The sequence below is a fragment of the Anomaloglossus baeobatrachus genome, chromosome 4 (genome assembly GCF_048569485.1).
Source record: "Anomaloglossus baeobatrachus isolate aAnoBae1 chromosome 4, aAnoBae1.hap1, whole genome shotgun sequence".
NCBI lineage: Eukaryota > Metazoa > Chordata > Amphibia > Anura > Aromobatidae > Anomaloglossus > Anomaloglossus baeobatrachus.
In genome coordinates this window covers 169,437,115-169,455,885 of record NC_134356.1, presented here as the reverse complement: position 1 = coordinate 169,455,885, position 18,771 = coordinate 169,437,115, and the positions used below count along the sequence as shown (strand labels likewise).

Sequence of the window (18,771 nt, the reverse complement as noted above, 5' to 3'; positions counted from 1 at the left end):
GACCAGCAATGTACGCAGGGAGTGATGCTCACTCATCTGGTCTGACCCTACAGTGGAGCTAGTGCACAAATTGGTGATAAAGTTATTTCAGACTATCCTTAAAAAAGATGTCAGAGCACCCTGTGCATCACAGCATGCTCCATATATGTGCCAATGCAGACCCATCTACTGTTAAAATCAGATCTGGACTATGGAAGAAGGTTGACATATGGACTGCCTGATACATGTGCACCTTTTTCCTAGGCGCAAAAATAGTTCAGGAATTGTTTAATGAGCATGACAGAGTTCAAAGTCTTGAATCCAATATAGCGTCTGCCGTATATGTTAGGAGAAAAAAAAAAAAAAAAAGAAAAAGAAAAACCTGTGTCTTGGAGAACAGTTTGCATCAAAGTTTAATCAGAGTTTCAGTTAGGCGACTAGCCCCGGGCTTTCCACACAAAACTGCAACATTACAGCACAGAAGTCTGAGAACACTGGAAGTAGTAGAAAAGAAAATTTATTTTCTAATACAAAACATCAGCTAATCATCTTACCCCGGTTAAGTCTTATAGGGCTATACTAACAAAGTTTTAATGATCTGAGGAAAGTTTCACTTAAGTGTAACTTGTATTTTATGCAGCTGTATTACACTACAAATCCCAGCTGAGTATAGTGACAAAAAAATAGCTGCTTACATCCTTAGAATGCAATTACTTCTCGTTCTTAGATCTGAGTAAGGCTTTGGTTTGTGTCATTTTGTGCTCATGTAAAACCAGTCTTAGGGCCTCACATATCAGAAGAAAACACAAATTTGTCCAAAAGATTGTAATTGGTGTAAAATATACAGTCTCAGTATAGTCAAAAAGGCATGGTATCATCCCGGTCTACAAAGGCACAATAGGGCTAGATTCTTCTTGACTGCTTGGGTATGGAAGTAGCAGACCAGGTTCAAGTAGCAAAGTTATACCGTCTGATTCTTCATCACATCACCTCAGAATTCCTCTGTCTTGCTCAGTCACTATATGGTTTCTTTGGCGTCTGTCCAACTCCAGTTCCTTTTTCCTTCATGCTGTACAGAGGATCAACCAGTTTATTGTGAACATGCAATAAACCTGTAACCAGGAAGACATCGTAGGCATTAATCCATGGATATAGAAGGACTTTAATATTTGCAAAACTGATCATAAGAACAAAAATAATTTGACGACAAGCCACAATTAATTGTGTATCTTTCAAACAAACAAAAGTCCCATTACACTTGTAGTTTTCTCAATAGATAATCTTATTTCTAAAGTGACAACATATTCTGCAGCACTTTACAGATCAGAGGAGACCTGTATGAACTAGCTTCTCAGCTCTCAACACCATCACCACCAAGCGAGGATCATCCTAAAGCGATGAACATACTTGTCTAAGTTTATTAATTATAGTGCACCAATCACCAGGATTTTCCTATATAAGCTAAAGCCAGTGCTATACTGGCACTATCAGGCTGATTCTATACATACCTTTAGTGGTCAGCTCGGATGCATAAGTTTTGAAATCCAAGCATGACGCCGGAGAGAAGCACTATGCGCAGGCACCAACTTTGATGCCATCTTAGTGAATATATTAGTAAAACTCTTCTGTAATAAAATTAGCATAAATAAGAGAAGGGGAGGAACAACAGGCAAGGGGCAAGAATCACTATCAAATCTCACCCCAGCTATTACCTGCTCGGCAGCTTGCTGCCAATCAAAAAGCTATTCATTTCACAAATTTGACTTGCTTGGATTTCAAAACCTATACATCCGAGTTGACCACTAAAGGAGGTATGTATAGAATCAGCCTGATCATGCCAGTATAGCACTGGCTTTAGATTACATAGGAAAATCCTGGTGACTGGTACACTTTAATCTCCTGTATCATTGGGCTGCTCCCTGCATTCTAATACTCTTGCCTGCTTTAACCCCCTTTGACCAAACCCTAAACTAATCCTTAACCCTTGTTACTACATTATTAACCCCCTGATCTTCATCTAGGGATAGTTAGTGTTAGGTGGGCCACTACTTGTGTGTTTTAGTTATCGTGGGTGGGAAATATTAGGTAATTGTGGATATTATTGCGTGCTATTACGGTATTTCATATTACTGTGTTTTTGTAATTAGTAACAAACTGTAGACTTTTTGATGCATATAATAAATGTTCTTTATTAGTACACAGGTCCCTATCAGTCACTGTTCATATACAATAGGAACAGGAAAGGTTAAGGCATAATTAAGAGTTGAATATTTATTCTTAATAGTCAAAGTTGACAAATTTATATTCTGATCTCCCCTTTGCCACTGTTAAACTTCTCCTTTAACCGATGGGTGTAGTTTGCAAAATGAGGTCACTTGTGGGGGGTTTCCGCTGTTTAGGCAAATCAGGAGCGAGCTCTGCAAACATGAAATGGCATTTGCTATCTATTACAGACACTTTTCTGCTCTAAAATTCAAATAACACTTTTTCCCTTCCAAGCCCTGCCGTGTGCCCAAACAGTTTTCCACCACATATGGGGAATCTGTGTATTCAGGAGAAATTTTTACAAGTGTTACGGTTTATTTTCTGCTGCTTGCATTGTGAAAGTGAAAAAAAAAGGGCTAAAACAATGTGTTTTTTGTGAGGAAAAAAGTCAAATTTTCTTTTCTTCCTTAGACATTGCTTTAATTCTTATGAAGCACCTAAAGACTGAGTTAATAAAGTTGTTGAATATGGTTTTAAGCACCATGAGGGATGCAGTTTTTAGAATGGTGTCACTTGTGGGTATTTTATGTCACATAGGACCCTCAAAGTCACTTCAAATGTGATACACTTCAAATGTGATATGGTGCTTAAAAAAAAGTTGTTTTTGTATATTTGGTTTGAAAAATGAAAGATTGCTGATAAAACTTAACCCTTCTAACTTCCTAACAAAAAAATAAAATAAAAATATAATAAATCTATATATGTTTCAAAAATTGTGGTTATATAAAGTAGACATGTGGCGATGCCTGTTCCGGCCACAGCAGTGAGCCGCCCACCGCGGCGGCCATGGCAACGCGATGCCACAGCCTCCGCGCATGCGCAGCACCCCGACGCTTCGGCCGCATCAAGGCATCGCTTATCCACCGCCCAGCCTTGCCGCGCACAGCATGTGTTGACACTACGGCTTACTATAATAAGCTGTTAAACGGGAGTCTGTTTTTAATCAATCCCGTGGTTATTTTAAGATAAATAAGTAGTTAGCAACCATGTCCTAAAGGGCCCGTAGGTGGCTGTGTGTATTTAATCCTTAATCCTTGATGCGGCCGAAGCGTCGGGGTGCTGCGCATGTGCGGCGGCTGTGGTATCGCGTTGCCATGGCCGCCGCAGTGGGCGGCTCACTGATGTGGCCGGAACAGGCATCGCATCATTTTGACACATCCTCCCGTCATGGCGCCTGGGGGTTACAGTGGAGTAAATATCTATTGTTTATTGAAACTTTGTTATTCCAGAGTCTGGGTAAATCTCCCGCGACCAGGATGCTCATTTCGGGTGGACAAATAAATATCACTTATTTGTACTATAGCCTGTAAAAATTGCTGATATTTATTTAGAGTTGGACTAGGTTGCATATCCTGTTAACTTATGGTATAACTAATTCTCAGATGAGCTTGGTGTACCCATTCCCACCTCTCTCCCCTGTGTAGGGGGGATGCATTTTGTAATTTCCACTGCCCTATTTCTTGCCAAGCCAAAATATTGTCACTTGTTCTGTTTTTTAAAGATGTATTAATAAAGTGAGTTTTATGACATTCAAAGCATCACAGTGATTTCTGGTGAGATTACTAGTGGTGTCTACCGTATTTTTCGGACTATAAGACGCACCGGACCATAAGACGCACCCTGGTTTTAGAGAAGGAAAATAGGAAAAAAAATTAAGCAAAAAATGTGGTCATGACACACTGTTATGGGGCGAGGATCTGCTGCTGACACTGTTATGGAGGTAATATCCCCAAATTCTATACTAAGATACCCCATCCTAGTAATGATCCTCCTGCCTTCTATATGTAATCCCCATCCTTGTATATATGTCCCTCATCCTGATATATACCCCCATCCTTCTATATACTGCCATCCTGGAATATGCCCTCAGCCTGCAATATACCCCCATGCTGCTATATACTGCCATCCTGCTATATGGCCCCATGCTGCTATATACTGCCACCCTGGTATATGGCCCCATGCTGCTATATACCCTCAGCCTGCTATATGGCCCCATGCTGCTATATACTGCTACCCTGCTATATGGCCCCATGCTGCTATATACCCTCATCCTGCTATATGGCCCCATGCTGCTATATACTGCCACCCTGCTATATGGTCCCATGCTGCTATATACTGCCACCCTGCTATATGGTCCCATGCTGCTATATACTGCCACCCTGCTATATGGCCCCATGCTGCTATATACCCTCATCCTGCTATATGGCCCCATGCTGCTATATACTGCCACCCTACTATATGGCCCCATGCTGCTATATACCCTCATCCTGGTATATGGCCCCATGCTGCTATATAATGCCACCCTGCTATATGGCCCCATGCTGCTATATACTGCCACCCTGCTATATGGTCCCATGCTGCTATATACCCTCATCCTGCTATATGGCCCCATAATGCTATATACTGCCATCCTGCAATATGGCCCCATCCTGCTATATACCCTCATGCTACTATATGGCCTCTATCCTGTATCACACAAAAAAACAATAAACGTTTATACTCACCTTTCCTCGCTCCCTGCAGCATTGCTCCTCCCACTCTGTGCCGGCCAGCTATCAGTGTGGAGCCATCACCGGCCACTTCCGTACAGCACGCGATCTCCTCCAGTCTGCCGGTCAGCTGACTTGCGTGACTAGCCGGGCGCACAGCGATGACGTCATCGCTGTGCTCATCGCTTTCTACACAGATCAGCTGACCGGCAGACTGGAGGAGATTGCGTGCTGCACGGAAGTGGCCGGTGAGTATGCCGTACTTATTCACTGCTCCCCGCGCTGATAATGATGCGCATGGGGCAGTGAATGCAGCCGCACATGATCACTCCAGGCTGTAGTTGCCAGGGGTGATCACGGCCGGCTGTTAATTATGTGCGCACCCCCCGCCCATCATCCTACCCACCGGTCAGCGGCAGATTCAGCGCTGAGAGATGATGGGCGGGAGGATGGGCGTGCATATGTAATGAGCGAGTCCACGTGGTCGCTGCAGCCTGCTCGTGCCCCCGATGACCCGCTCCACCCACATTCCCGCAGCCCTATAGTCAGACCATAAGACGCACCCCTCACTTTCCCCCAACATTTGTGGGGAAAAAAGTGCGTCTTATGGTCCGAAAAATACGGTATATATAGGATGTTGTCTACAAGATAGAGATATGTGGATATTGTGGATTGTAATCATTAGACACCGTGGCGGATTCCAACGGAATCAGTCAAGGTGCGCTATTTTAACGACAAAAAACACTACATGCAGCGTTCCTTCCGCCCGACGCAGCGTCAAAATAATGATGCTGCGTTGTGCAGCGGATGCAACACAAGACCATCCGTTGCTATCCTTAGCTAATAGAAGTCTATGAGGAATATAACGGTTTCCTGCAACGGTTACCGTAATTCCTCAAGGCTGCGGATGGCAACGGAAGCCGTCCAAGGCAAGTGTGAAAGTAGCCTAACATGAAGTACAATGTGTCACAAAAAAGTAATAATGATGACGACCTCAGGGTCTGCCAGCTGCAGTGGCCAGTTAGACACAGCCAGAAGCAGGATCTAAAATGTGATCAACCACGTAAAGCTGACAGGTCTCATGCACTGCAATGCAATGCAGGAAACTAGTGATCAGAAAAATAAAATAAAAAAGGACCAAGAAAAAAATATTAAAAGAAAAAAAAACAAAAAAAAAAAAAAATGTACAATAATAAATACAAACAAAAACAAAGTACACATTTAGTATAGCCACATGCGGAACAACATGATCTATAAAACTGTCACACTAGTTAACCCATACAATAAACACCATGGAAAAATAAATAAATAGGTGGCAAAAATGTATGTTTTCTTATCACACCAAACAAAAAGTGTCATAAAACGATCAAAATGTCATATCTGAAAAGAAATATGTGACTAGAAATAGCATCCCTGAAACCGTTATCTTGTTCTGCAAAAAACACAAGCCACTACGCTGTCTGAGATCTATGGCATTTTTTTTAGCCACTAACTATGGAGATGTAAAAACATTTTTCTATAAAAGAAAAAGATTTTATAGTGTAAAAAAGCAGCAAAACATAAGAAAACCATAGAAAAATTGTATAACTCTAAAATCGTACTGACCCAAAGAGTAAATTCATCTTATCCCATATCACACTATGAACTGTGTAAAAAATACAACTGCTGAATTGCATATTGAATTGAATATTCTGTCTCCCAAAAATCAGAAAAGAAGGCGATCAAAAAAAATGTATAAATGTCAAAATGGTACCAATAAAAACTTTGACTAATTCTGCAAATAATTAAAAAAAAAAAATCTGATCTCTGTCTCACACAATCTTGAGCTATCATGAACACTCTGTAGGAAGATCAATCTTGCACAAGCCTAGATAGGTCCACCACAGTTTTCTCCGCTGTTTGCATCATAGTATCAAGTCATCAGGCTGCTGGTCTTCCTCTTCGCCTTGTTCAGTCTATTTCTGACAATGATGTCCTTCTGCAGCGATTGCACTCTTCGTATGAGGTGTCCACAGTAGGCAAGTCATAGCTTGGTGTTGCTTACTTGGAGTAAAGGGGGTGTTACACACAGCGATATTGCTAGCAATGTCGCTGGTGAAAGTACCCGCCCCCGTCGTTTGTGCGTCATGGGAAAAATCGCTGCCCGTGGCGCACAAAATCGTTTGGACCCATCTCACGTATTTACCTGCCTAGCGACGTCGCTGTTGCCAGCGAATCACCTCCTTTCTAAGGGGGCGGTTCGTGCTGCGTCACAGCGACGTCACTAAGTGGCCGGCCAATAGAAGCTGAGGGGCGGAGATGAGTGGGACGTAACATCCCGCCCACCTCCTTCCTTCCGCATTACCGGCGGCCGCAGGTAAGCTGTAGTTCGTCGTTCCCGAGGTGTCACACGTAGCGATGTGTGCTGCCTCAGGAACGACGAACAACCTGCGACCTCAACAATCACCGATTGTTTGAAAAGGAACGACGTGTCAACAATTGACGATAAGGTGAGTATTTTCCATCGTTAACGGTCGTTCCTTGCTGTCACACGCAACGACGTCGCTAACTATGCCGGATGTGCGGCACGGAATCCGTGACCCCGGCGATAAACCGTTAGATACGTCGCTGCGTGTGACGGGGCCTTTACAGGTCTGGCCTGATTTGTTCTTTTGCCATTTATGGTATTAATAACATGCTTCTTCAGCACCACATTTTGAAGGTGTCTGTCTTGTTCTTTTAAATGTTGAAATTTTGCACGCATGTTACCATAGAAAAGACTAGACTATGTACAAGCCATGTCTTCGTCTCCAGTGAAACGTTCCTCAGTTTGAAGACCTTTCACAGAGATTTCATTGGTGATTTGCCCATAGCTTTTCTATTGAATTCTGGTGTCGTCGCTGCATCTTGACTGATCAATGATCTAAGTTGGTTGAAGTCCTTTACAACTTTCAGTTTGCCACCATCCATCTCAAATACTACATATACGTACTTGGCATCTTAGTCTTCTTTGAATTGAGTAGGAGTCTCATGTTTGAGCTTTCCATTTTGACACACTGTAATAAGTCCTTCATTCCATTTACACTTGTTGCTATTAATGATATATGCATATTTAAGATTGTTAATGATGCATTCAGCAATTTTGTTTCCTCTTTCTCCCTAAAATTCAATATCAACCCTTGTCACATGACTTAGAAGCCAAACCAGAGGCTATGCACATATTTAAATTCCCAGAAGAGCATTGCATTGCCTATAATAATTTTAATTTATATAGTGAAAACATATTCTGCAGCACTTTGTCTGTACAGGTCTTTGCTTAATTATAGACCTACAACACAGTTCAACAGCTACAGGTTGAGTGAGGGCCGTGCTCACAAGCTTACAATCTACAGTGCATGGAAAAAGTATTCATATCATGTGAACATTTTTACTTTACAGCCACAAACTCAAGCCCTAAAGGGTGCTTTACACGCTGCGACATCGCTAGCGATAGCACCCGCCGCCCTCGTTCGTGCGACATTTGGTGATCGCTGCCGTAGCGAACATTATCGCTACGGCAGCGTCACACGCACATACCTTTTCAGCGACGTCGCTGTGACCGAACAATCCCTCCTTCAAGGCAGTGTCACTAAGCGGCTGCCCAATAGCAGAGGAGGGGCGGAGATGAGCGGCCGGAACATGCCTCCCACCTCCTTCCTCATTGCCAGTGGACGCAGGTGAGGAGATGTTAGTCGTTCCTGCGGTGGCACACATAGCGATGTGTGATGCCGCAGGAACAACGAACAACCAGCGGCATGCACCACCAACGATATTATGAAAAGGAACGACGTGTCAACGATCAACGATTTTTGATGTTTTTGCGATCGTTGCTCCTAGCTGTCACACGCTGCAATGTCGCTAACGACGCCGGATGTGCGTCACAAACATCGTGACCCCCGACGATATATCGTTAGCGATGTCGCAGCGTGTAAAGCACCCTTTAGGCTATGTGCGCACTAGAAATGTGAAGTTTCTCAAGAAAATTTCTTGAGAAACTTCTGCCAGTGAAAGATTTCCGGACCTGCGGAAAAAATCCGCACCAAATCCGCATGCGGTTTTGCCGCGGATTTACCGCAGGTTTGTCCCTGCAATAAATAATAAAGATAATCGATAGACAGATAATGGATAGAGGGAAAGATGGATAGATGAATAGATAGATAGATAGATAGATAGATAGATAGAGGGATAGATGGATAGATTGATAGAGGGATAGATGGATAGATAGATAGATAGATAGATAGATAGATAGATAGATAGATGAGAAAAACCTATATAATGTTACACCTCCCTGCATTTTCTAAGCTGGCACCCTTTAGTGACTCATGTGGCACTAAAGGGTGCTTAGCCTTGTATTTAGCCATAAAATAAATAAATAATTAAAAAAAAAATGACGTGAGGTCCCCCCATTTTTTGTAGCCAGCTAGGGTAAAGCAGACGGCTGCAGCCTGCAGACCACCGCTGGCAGCTTCACCTTGGCTGATAATCCAAAACAGTGGGCACCCCACGCTGTTATTTTAAATTATATAAATAATTTAAAACAAAAAACGTCCGTTCCCTCCCATATTGGATCACCAGCCAAGGTAAAGCGGACAGCTGGCTTCTGATATTCTCAGACTAGGGAGGTCCACTGTTATTGGACACTCCCCAGCCTAAAAATAGCAGGCCGCAGCCGCCCCAGAAGTGGCGCATCCATTAGACGTGCCAATCCTGGCGCTTTGCCCCAGCTCATCCCGCGCCCTGGTGCGTTGGCAAACGGGGTAATATATGGGGTTGATGCCAGATGTGTAATGTCACCTGGCATCAAGCCCTGGGGTTGGTGAGGTCAGGCGTCTATCAGATACCCGACATCACCAACCCAGTCAGTAATAATTAAAAAATAGACAACAAAAAAAGTTTTATTTGAAAAAACACTCCCCAAAACATTCCCTCTTTAACCAATTTATTGAAAAGAGCACAATCAATTCCACGTCCGGCGTAATCCAATAAGGGGGGGGGGGGCACGGCGATCCATACCATAGTCGCTGTCCCAGTCAATGAAGAACAGAATGTTCCCCATTGGCTGGGAGAGCAATGCAGTGACCTGAGCTAACATCAATAGGTCAGCTCAGGTCACTGCAGGGGATGACGAGCGCTGCCATCAGGAGCATAGATGAGATCATTACCTTCTGTGATCATCTCCTGTACTGCTGACGTCAGCGCTGTCACTGACTTATCGCGAGAGCCCGTGACGTCACCACTAGTGACAGTCTCGGGCCGCTCGCGAGACGGGCATAGACAGCAGTGACAGCGCTGACGTCAGGAGGCAGGAGATCGTCACAGCAGGTAATGATCTCACCTCCTGACAGCAGCGATCGTCATCCCCGCGGCTCCCAGCACTGCAGGATGTCAGTGTCTGCCTGCGCTGCCGCGTGACAGGCTGCTGACACTGCGGGCAGACACTGACACACAGCAGTGCAGGCAGCCGCGAGGCCGGAGCAGGACACACACTGCACGGGCACCTGGAGGTCGCACGGAAGTGCTTCTGTGCGGCGTCCAGGGAGTGCGACGTGTGTTTACTCTGCTCCTCTTTCTGGCATAATGACATCGCTTCCTGCAAAACCGCAGGCAGCGATGAGCATTCCCGCAGGTAATTCGCGCCTATTCCGGTGGTATACCGCACATCATTGCTACCTGCGGAATACCCCCAGAATACCGCAGGTACCTGCGGAAATTAATGGACATGAAATTTTCTTGAGAAAAATCCGCACAGTGCGCACAGCTATTTTTTTTTCTCATTGAATTTCATGGGAAATGTCTGCACAAAGATTGCAGACATTTCTCAAGAAATTTCCGGGGCAAATCCGCGGGTAAATCCGCAGGTAAAAAGCTCTAGTGCGCACATAGCCTTAGACCGCGTGTATACATTGGGAATTTGGTGAGATTTTTACCTCAGTATTTGTAGCCCAAACAAGGAGTTTTAAAAAAAAAAAAAAAAAAAAAAAAAAAAAAAAATACAGATGTGGTGCACGTGTTTCTACTATATTTTTCTTCTGATTGTTCCACTCCTGGTTTTGGCTACAAATACAGAGGTAATAACTCAAATACTCTGTATGCACGTGGCCTTCGTGACCAGACAAATTTTTTTAAAATCTGACATGTCACTTTAAGTATATAACTCTGCAATGTTTCAACATATCTCAGTGATTTAGAGACTTTTTGTGATACATTTTAGGATAATAGCAACTTTAGGTGATAAACTTCTCAACATTTTCAATTTTCAAGCTCTGAATGATTAGCCCTTTAATCCATACAGTCACACTACACAAAATAGCTGCATAACATTTACCACATGTACCCAGGGCCGTATTTGCCACTAGGCACCTGTGGTCCCGTGCCTAGGGCGGCACGTTGCGGGGGGCGGCACTTTCTGGCAGCAAAAAAAAAAAAAAAAAAAAAATTTTTATAATTTTTTTTTTTTTTTTTTTTACATCCCCGCCCCCCGTCCCTCCCTCCGTTACACTCGGCTGTGTTCCGGGGGGGGGGGGGGGGGGGGAGGCGCACTTCTGCTGTCTATTTCAATACATGGCGGGCGGCAGGCATAGTGAGCTGACTAACCCCGGAAGTTCCATGGCCTGCACTTCCGGGGTCAGAGGCGCGCGGGCGCGACATTCAGCTGACTGCCCCGTGCTGCAGCGTCCAATGCTGCAGATGACACACGCCGTGGAGGAGGACGCGTCTGAAGCTGGAGCCAGCCAGAAGAGGAGCCAGCCAGAGCAGGGCGGCGGGCACCGGAGCAGGTAAGGCAGAGCCTAGAATGTATGGGCTCCTTACAGGTTAGTTGATGATCGTTGCAAATTGCGATGCCTCTTTTTGCCCACTGTAATCATGCAAGGGGAGGCTGGGGGGAGAGAGGCTGAGGCTGGGGGAGGCTGGGAAGAGAGAGAGGCTGGGGTGAGGCTGGGAAGAGAGAGAGGCTGGGGGGAGGCTGGGAAGAGAGAGAGGCTGGGGGGAGGCTGGGAAGAGAGAGAGGCTGGGGGGAGGCTGGGAAGAGAGAGAGGCTGAGGCTGGGAAGAGAGAGGCTGGGAAGAGAGAGGCTGAGGGGAGGCTGGGAAGAGAGAGAGAGGCTGAGGCTGGGAAGAGAGAGACTGAGACTGGGGGGAGGCTGGGAAGAGAGAGAGGCTGAGGCTGGGGGAGGCTGGGAAGAGAGAGAGGCTGGGAAGAGAAAGAGGCTGAGGCTGGGGGGAGTCTGGGAAGAGAGAGAGGCTGAGGCTGGGGGGAGGCTGGGAAGAGAGAGAGGCTGAGGCTGGGGGGAGAGAGGCTGAGGCTGGGGGGGAGGCTGGGGGGAGAGAGAGGCTAAGGCTGGGGGGAGAGAGGCTGGGGGGAGAGAGGCTGAAGCTGGGGGGGAGGCTGGGAGAAGAGAGGCTGATTCTGGGGGAGTCTGGGAGGGGGAGGCTGATGCTGAGGGAGGCTGATGCTGAGGGAGGCTGGGAGGGGGAGGGGGAGGCTTGGAGGAGGGAGGATGATGCTGGGGGAGGCTGGGAGGAGGGAGGCTGATGCTGGGGGAGGCTGGGAGGAGGGAGGCTGATGCTGGGGGAGGCTGGGAGGAGGGAGGCTGATGCTGGGGGAGGCTGGGAGGAGGGAGGCTGATGCTGGGGGAGGTTGGGAGGAGGGAGGCTGAGGCTAGGGGAGGCTGGGAGGCTGAGGCTAGGGGAGGCTGGGAGGAGGGAGGCTGATGCTGGGGGAGGTTGGGAGGAGGGAGGCTGAGGCTAGGGGAGGCTGGGAGGAGGGAGGCTGAAGCTGGGGAAGGCTGGGAGGAGGGAGGCTGAGGCAGGCTGGGAGGAGGGAGGCTGGGAGGAGGGAGGCTGGGAGGAGTGAGGCTGGGAGGAGTGAGGCTGGGAGGGGGAAGGTGAGGCTTGGAAAAGGGAGGCTGATGCTGGGGGAGGCTGGGAGGAGGGAGGCTGATGCTGGGAGGAGGGAGGCTGATGCTGGGGGAGGCTGGGAGGAGAGAGGCTGATTCTGGGGGAGTCTGGGAGGGGGAGGCTGATGCTGAGGGAGGCTGATGCTGAGGGAGGCTGGGAGGGGGAGGGTGAGGCTTGGAGGAGGGATGCTGATGCTGAGGGAGACTTGGAGGAGGGAGGGAGGAGGGAGGCTGATGCTGGGGGAGGGAGGCTGATGCTGGGGGAGGCTGGGAGCAGGGAGGCTGATGCTGGGGGAGGTTGGGAGGAGGGAGGCTGAGGCTAGGGGAGGCTGGGAGGAGGGAGGCTGATGCTGGGGGAGGTTGGGAGGAGGGAGGCTGAGGCTAGGGGAGGCTGGGAGGAGGGAGGCTGAAGCTGGGGGAGGCTGAGGCTGGGGGAGGCTGAGGCTGGGGGAGGCTGGGAGGGGGAGGGTGAGGCTTGGAGGAGGGAAGCTGATGCTGAGGGAGACTTGGAGGAGGGAGGGAGGAGGGAGGCTGAGGCTGGGGGAGGCTGGGAGGAGGGAGGCTGAGGCTGGGGGAGGCTGATGCTGGGGGAGGCTGGGAGGAGAGAGGCTGAGGCTGGGGGAGGCTGGGAGGGGGAAGGTGAGGCTTGGAGGAGGGAGGCTGATGCTGGGGGAGGCTGGTAGGAGGAAGGCTGATGCTGGGGGAGGCTGGGAGGAGGGAGGCTGGTGGAGGCTGGGAGGAGGGAGGCTGATGCTGGGGGAGGCTGGGAGGAGGGAGGCTGATGCTGGGGGAGGCTGGGAGGAGGGAGGCTGAGGCTGGGGGAGGCTGAGGCTGGGGGAGGCTGGGAGGAGGGAAGCTGATGCTGAGGGAGACTTGGAGGAGGGAGGGAGGAGGGAGGCTGAGGCTGGGGGAGGCTGGGAGGAGGGAGGCTGAGGCTGGGGGAGGCTGATGCTGGGGGAGGCTGGGAGGAGAGAGGCTGAGGCTGGGGGAGGCTGGGAGGGGGAAGGTGAGGCTTGGAGGAGGGAGGCTGATGCTGGGGGAGGCTGGGAGGAGGGAGGCTGATGCTGGGGGAGGCTGGGAGGAGGGAGGCTGAGGCTTGGAGGAGGGAGGATGATGCTGGGAGAGGCTGGGAGGAGGGAGGCTGATGCTGGGGGAGGCTGGGAGGAGGGAGGCTGATGCTGGGGGAGGCTGGGAGGAGGGAGGCTGATGCTGGGGGAGGTTGGGAGGAGGGAGGCTGAGGCTAGGGGAGGCTGGGAGGAGGGAGGCTGATGCTGGGGGAGGCTGGGAGGAGGGAGGCTGATGCTGGGGGAGGCTGGGAGGAGGGAGGCTGATGCTGGGGGAGGCTGGGAGGAGGGAGGCTGATGCTGGGGGAGGCTGGGAGCAGGGAGGCTGATGCTGGGGGAGGCTGGGAGGAGGGAGGCTGATGCTGGGGGAGGCTGGGAGGAGGAAGGCTGATGCTGGGGGAGGCTGGGAGGAGGAAGGCTGATGCTGGGGGAGGCTGGGAGGAGGAAGGCTGATGCTGGGTGAGGCTGGGAGGAGGAAGGCTGATGCTGGGGGAGGTTGGGAGGAGGGAGGCTGAGGCTAGGGGAGGCTGGGAGGAGGGAGGCTGATGCTGGGGGAGGTTGGGAGGAGGGAGGCTGAGGCTAGGGGAGGCTGGGAGGAGGGAGGCTGAAGGTGGGGGAGGCTGAGGCTGGGGGAGGCTGGGAGGGGGAGGGGGAGGCTTGGAGGAGGGAAGCTGATGCTGAGGGAGACTTGGAGGAGGGAGGGAGGAGGGAGGCTGAGGCTGGGGGAGGCTGATGCTGGGGGAGGCTGGGAGGAGAGAGGCTGATGCTGGGGGAAGCTGGGGGAGAGAGGCTGAAGCTGGGGGAGGCTGGGGGGAGAGAGGCTGATGCTGGGGGAGGCTGGGGAGAGAGAGGCTGATGCTGGGGGAGAGGCTGCTGGTGAAGGCGGGAGAGAGCGGCTGCTGCTGGGGGAATGGGAGAGAGGGGCCAATGCTAGAGACAGAGGACAAGGGTTGAGGGATAGAGCAATGACAATATCGATGGGGGGGGAGTGTAAGGGCTCAGAATAAGAGGGGGCCAGCATTGGGAGCTCATTATGGAGAAGGGGCAGCATGTCTGGGCTCAGTATGGAGTGGAACAATGTAGGGGAGTCAATATCAAGAGTGGGGTAGTGTGTGTGGGGGGGGGTCTCAGCATAAGCGTTAGTGTGGTGGTCTTAGGATGAATGGGGCAGCATGGAGGTGACATTATGGAAAAGAGGAAGGCAGCATTAGGAGCTCATGGAGAGGGGCAGCATGCACGGGACACTGAGGAGGGGGCAGCATGCATGGGACACTGTGAGGAGGGGACAGCATGCATGGGACACTGTGAGGAGGGGGCAGCATGCACGGGACACTGAGGAGGGGGCAGCATGCACGGGACATTGTGAGGAGGGGACAGCATGCATGGGACACTGTGAGGAGGGGGCAGCATGCATGGGACACTGTGAGGAGGGGGCAGCATGCAAGGGACACTGTGAGGAGGGGGCAGCATGCATGGGACACTGTGAGGAGGGGGCAGCATGCATGGGACACTGTGAGGAGGGGGCAGCATGCATGGGACACTGTGAGGAGTTGGCAGCATGCATGGGACACTGTGAGGAGGGGGCAGCATGCATGGGACACTGTGAGGAGGGGGCAGCATGCATGGGACACTGTGAGGAGGGGGCAGCATGCATGGGACACTGTGAGGAGGGGGCAGCATGCATGGGACACTGAGGAGGGGGCAGCATGCATGGGACACTGTGAGGAGGGGGCAGCATGCATGGGACACTGTGAGGAGGGGGCAGCATGCATGGGACACTGTGAGGAGGGGGCAGCATGCATGGGACACTGTGAGGAGGGGGCAGCATGCATGGGACACTGTGAGGAGGGGGGCAGCATGCATGGGACACTGTGAGGAGGGGGCAGCATGCATGGGACACTGTGAGGAGGGGGCAGCATGCATGGGACACTGAGGAGGGGGCAGCATGCATGGGACACTGTGAGGAGGGGGCAGCATGCATGGGACACTGTGAGGAGGGGGCAGCATGCATGGGACACTGTGAGGAGGGGGCAGCATGCATGGGACACTGTGAGGAGGGGGCAGCATGCATGGGACATTGTGAGGAGGGGGCAGCATGATGTGAGGACAGTGTGCAGATCATATTTCATAATTGAGGAAGGTGTGGTGGATATAATTTATAAGGGAGGGCAGTGTGTAGTTTATTAGGGGCAGTGTGACAGTCACAGTATATAAGTGGGGACGGTGGGAATATTTTATACTCATGCTATGTTTTGATGTGCCCGTGGTGATTCCCATTGGGGGGGGGGGGGGGGTTAGTGCCCTTCGTTTCTCATTGATACTTTTTCAAATGTTTTACAGAGTAGATCTGCCTTAAACAGATGTCGTGTGCGAAAACTCAGTGTTACGTTGTCAATAAGGGGCGCGACCACTTAAAGTGCCTAGGGCAGCACGAAGGCAAAATACAGCCCTGCATGTACCTTACTTCAGCACCATCTGTAAAATGTGCTGTTATTTTGTTAGGATGTTAGAAGTTTCAAAAGTGTAGCAGTAATTTTTCACTGTTTTGAAGGAAATTTACAAAAGCTTTTTTAGGGCTCTATTTAGTTTTGATGTAACTTTGGGGGACCTATATATTGGAAAATCCGCCAAAAGTGATACCATTTTAAAAACAGTATTAATCCTTTAGCTGCTTTTCAGCAATTAAGGGTAAGTTCACATTTCCGCTAAAATGTATCAGTCGAAATCCGCTATGGTAAACAACGGAATCCGTTTAGCGGATTCCGTTGTGTGCCATAGACTTGCATTAGTGGTGGATTGTGACTGATGACCCTGCGTTGCGTCCGCTGCGTCGCGGTCCGTCGTTTTTTTGACTGACCGCCGGGCGGGGAGCAACGCAGAATGTAACGTTTTTCAGGCCGTCGAAAACAACGCACCGCGCAGGAATCCGTCGCCATCCGTCACACTTGCAATGTATGTTTATGGTGCTGGATTCCATCGTAATCCGTCTTACGACGGAATCCAGCACTGGATTCCGTCATGCTCTACTGAGCATGCCCAGCATGTTTGGCACGCCCACTGGGCTGTCCCAAACACAAACTGATCATGACTGATCCGTCAAAAAACGGTCGCACAGCGGATGTAACGGACGCAACGGATCAGTTTTTTGACAGGATTCCTGTGAAAGGAATCCTGTGAAAAATACATCAGTTGCATCAGTTGACACCTAAAAAACAACTGATCCGTTGCTGACGGATTGAAAACAACGGAAGTGTGAACTTAGCCTAATGCAAAGTGACAGGTCAGGAAAGAAAAAATGGTATTTTTACCATCTAAATGTTGCCAACTTCTGAACAAATCACTATAGCTAGCAAACTCTAAGGCCCTGTGCGCACTGGAAAATGGAATTTTCTCAAGAAAATTCCGCAGGTATTCAAAGATTACCGCACCCGCAGTAAAAAAAACGCGGCAATCCGCACCCGAAAACCGCATGCGGTTTGCCGCGGTTTTACTACGGCATTGTTCGCAGTATTGCCGCGGTTTTGCCGCGTGCGGGTTGGTATGTGCTTTATTGCATTCAATGCAATAAAGCACATTGAAGAAAAAAAAAAAAAAAGTCATTTCATTCTGAGATAGAGAAATAGACAGAAGAATAGATAGATAGACAGAGGGATAGATAGATAGATAGGAGGGATAGATAGACAGAGTCCCTGTGAGCACACTCTGCATTTCTCACGGTCGGCAGTGAGTTCACATTACCGGCCGTGGGAAATGCCCTGGAGTTACCTCTGCTGTCTCGCTGCATTCAGCGCTGTGTGTCAGTCGTGGCTGGATGCAAGCATCGCAGGACACCGGAGCTGTGGATTACACCAGAGCTGTGTGTTGGGGGGGTTAATAAAAGGGTGAACGAGGCTTGTTTGTGTTTTATTTAAAATAAAGGATTTTTCGGTGTGTGTGTTTTTTTCACTTTACTTACGGGTTGATCATGTCAGCTGTCACATAGACGCTGGCATGATCAAGCCTGGAGTTAATGGTGGTGATCCGCCACCATTAACCCCTTGTATTACCTTGACTGCCACTGCTACACGGCAGCAAGAAGAGCCGGGGACACTCGGTACTGCCGCATAATGCATGCGACAGTCCCGGGGCAGCTGCGGCTGATATTCTCGGCTGCGGGAGGGGGAGTGAGGCGGGGGACATTAACCCTGCCCCTCTCCCTCCCCAGCCTGAGAATACCGGGCCGCCGCTGTGTGCTTACCTCGGCTGGACGGTAAATATACAGCGGAGCCCACGTGTTTTGTTTTCTATAGTTCCGTTTGATTTCTATGTTTGTTCTATATGTCTGTGTTCTATGTCTGTGAGTGTCTGATATGTGTCCGATATGTGTGGGTGTCATATATATATATATATATATATATATATATATATATATATATATATATATATATATATATATATATATATATATATATATATATATATATATATATATATATCATATATATGTATGTATATATGTGTGTGTGTGTGTTTACTCTCTGCTCTGCTTCCTCTTCCTGTAATGACATAACTTCCCTGCAAACCGCAGGCAAGCGATGTACATTACCGGAGGTAAACCGCGAAATACCGGAGGGAATAACGCAGGAAAACGCAGTGAACCGCACAGAATTTGCTGCCTGCGTTATTCCCTGCGGGATTTTACGATTACATTGGAGTCAATGGAGTGAAATCCCGCAGCGATGTGCGAAAAAGAATTGACATGCAATTGTTTTTGCTGCGGGAATTCCGCAGCAAAACATGCAGCTGTCAAAATCCGCCTAGTGCGCACAGGATTTTTTTTTTTCCATAGGTTTTGCTGGTGATTCACTGCAGAGATGTTATGAACATTTTCTGCAGCGAAACATGCAGCAAATCCGCAAAAAATCCGCGGCAAAATCCGGTAAGTGCGCACAGGGCCTAAAGCTGTTATTTGACTGTGAACTGCCATAGCAACCATTAGGACCACACACTCATGATCTCAGGGTACCAATGGAGTTAAAGAAGATCCCCACACACTTAACTATGTAGATGCCGTAGTCAC

The 18,771-nt window shown here is 49.2% G+C and overlaps 1 protein-coding gene across 1 annotated transcript in view; it reads right to left on the bottom strand.

The window, feature by feature from the left end:
- Nucleotides 1-372: 372 nt before the first annotated feature.
- LOC142302346 (glucosamine-6-phosphate deaminase 1-like) overlaps nucleotides 373-18,771 on the bottom strand; it is a 35,019-nt gene continuing 16,620 nt past the window's right edge. Inside the window, exon 4 of the mRNA XM_075343405.1 lies at nucleotides 373-1,139. Within this exon, the coding sequence (XP_075199520.1) occupies nucleotides 991-1,139 (149 nt within the window). The 3' untranslated portion in view covers nucleotides 373-990. The remainder of the gene's footprint in view (nucleotides 1,140-18,771) is intronic.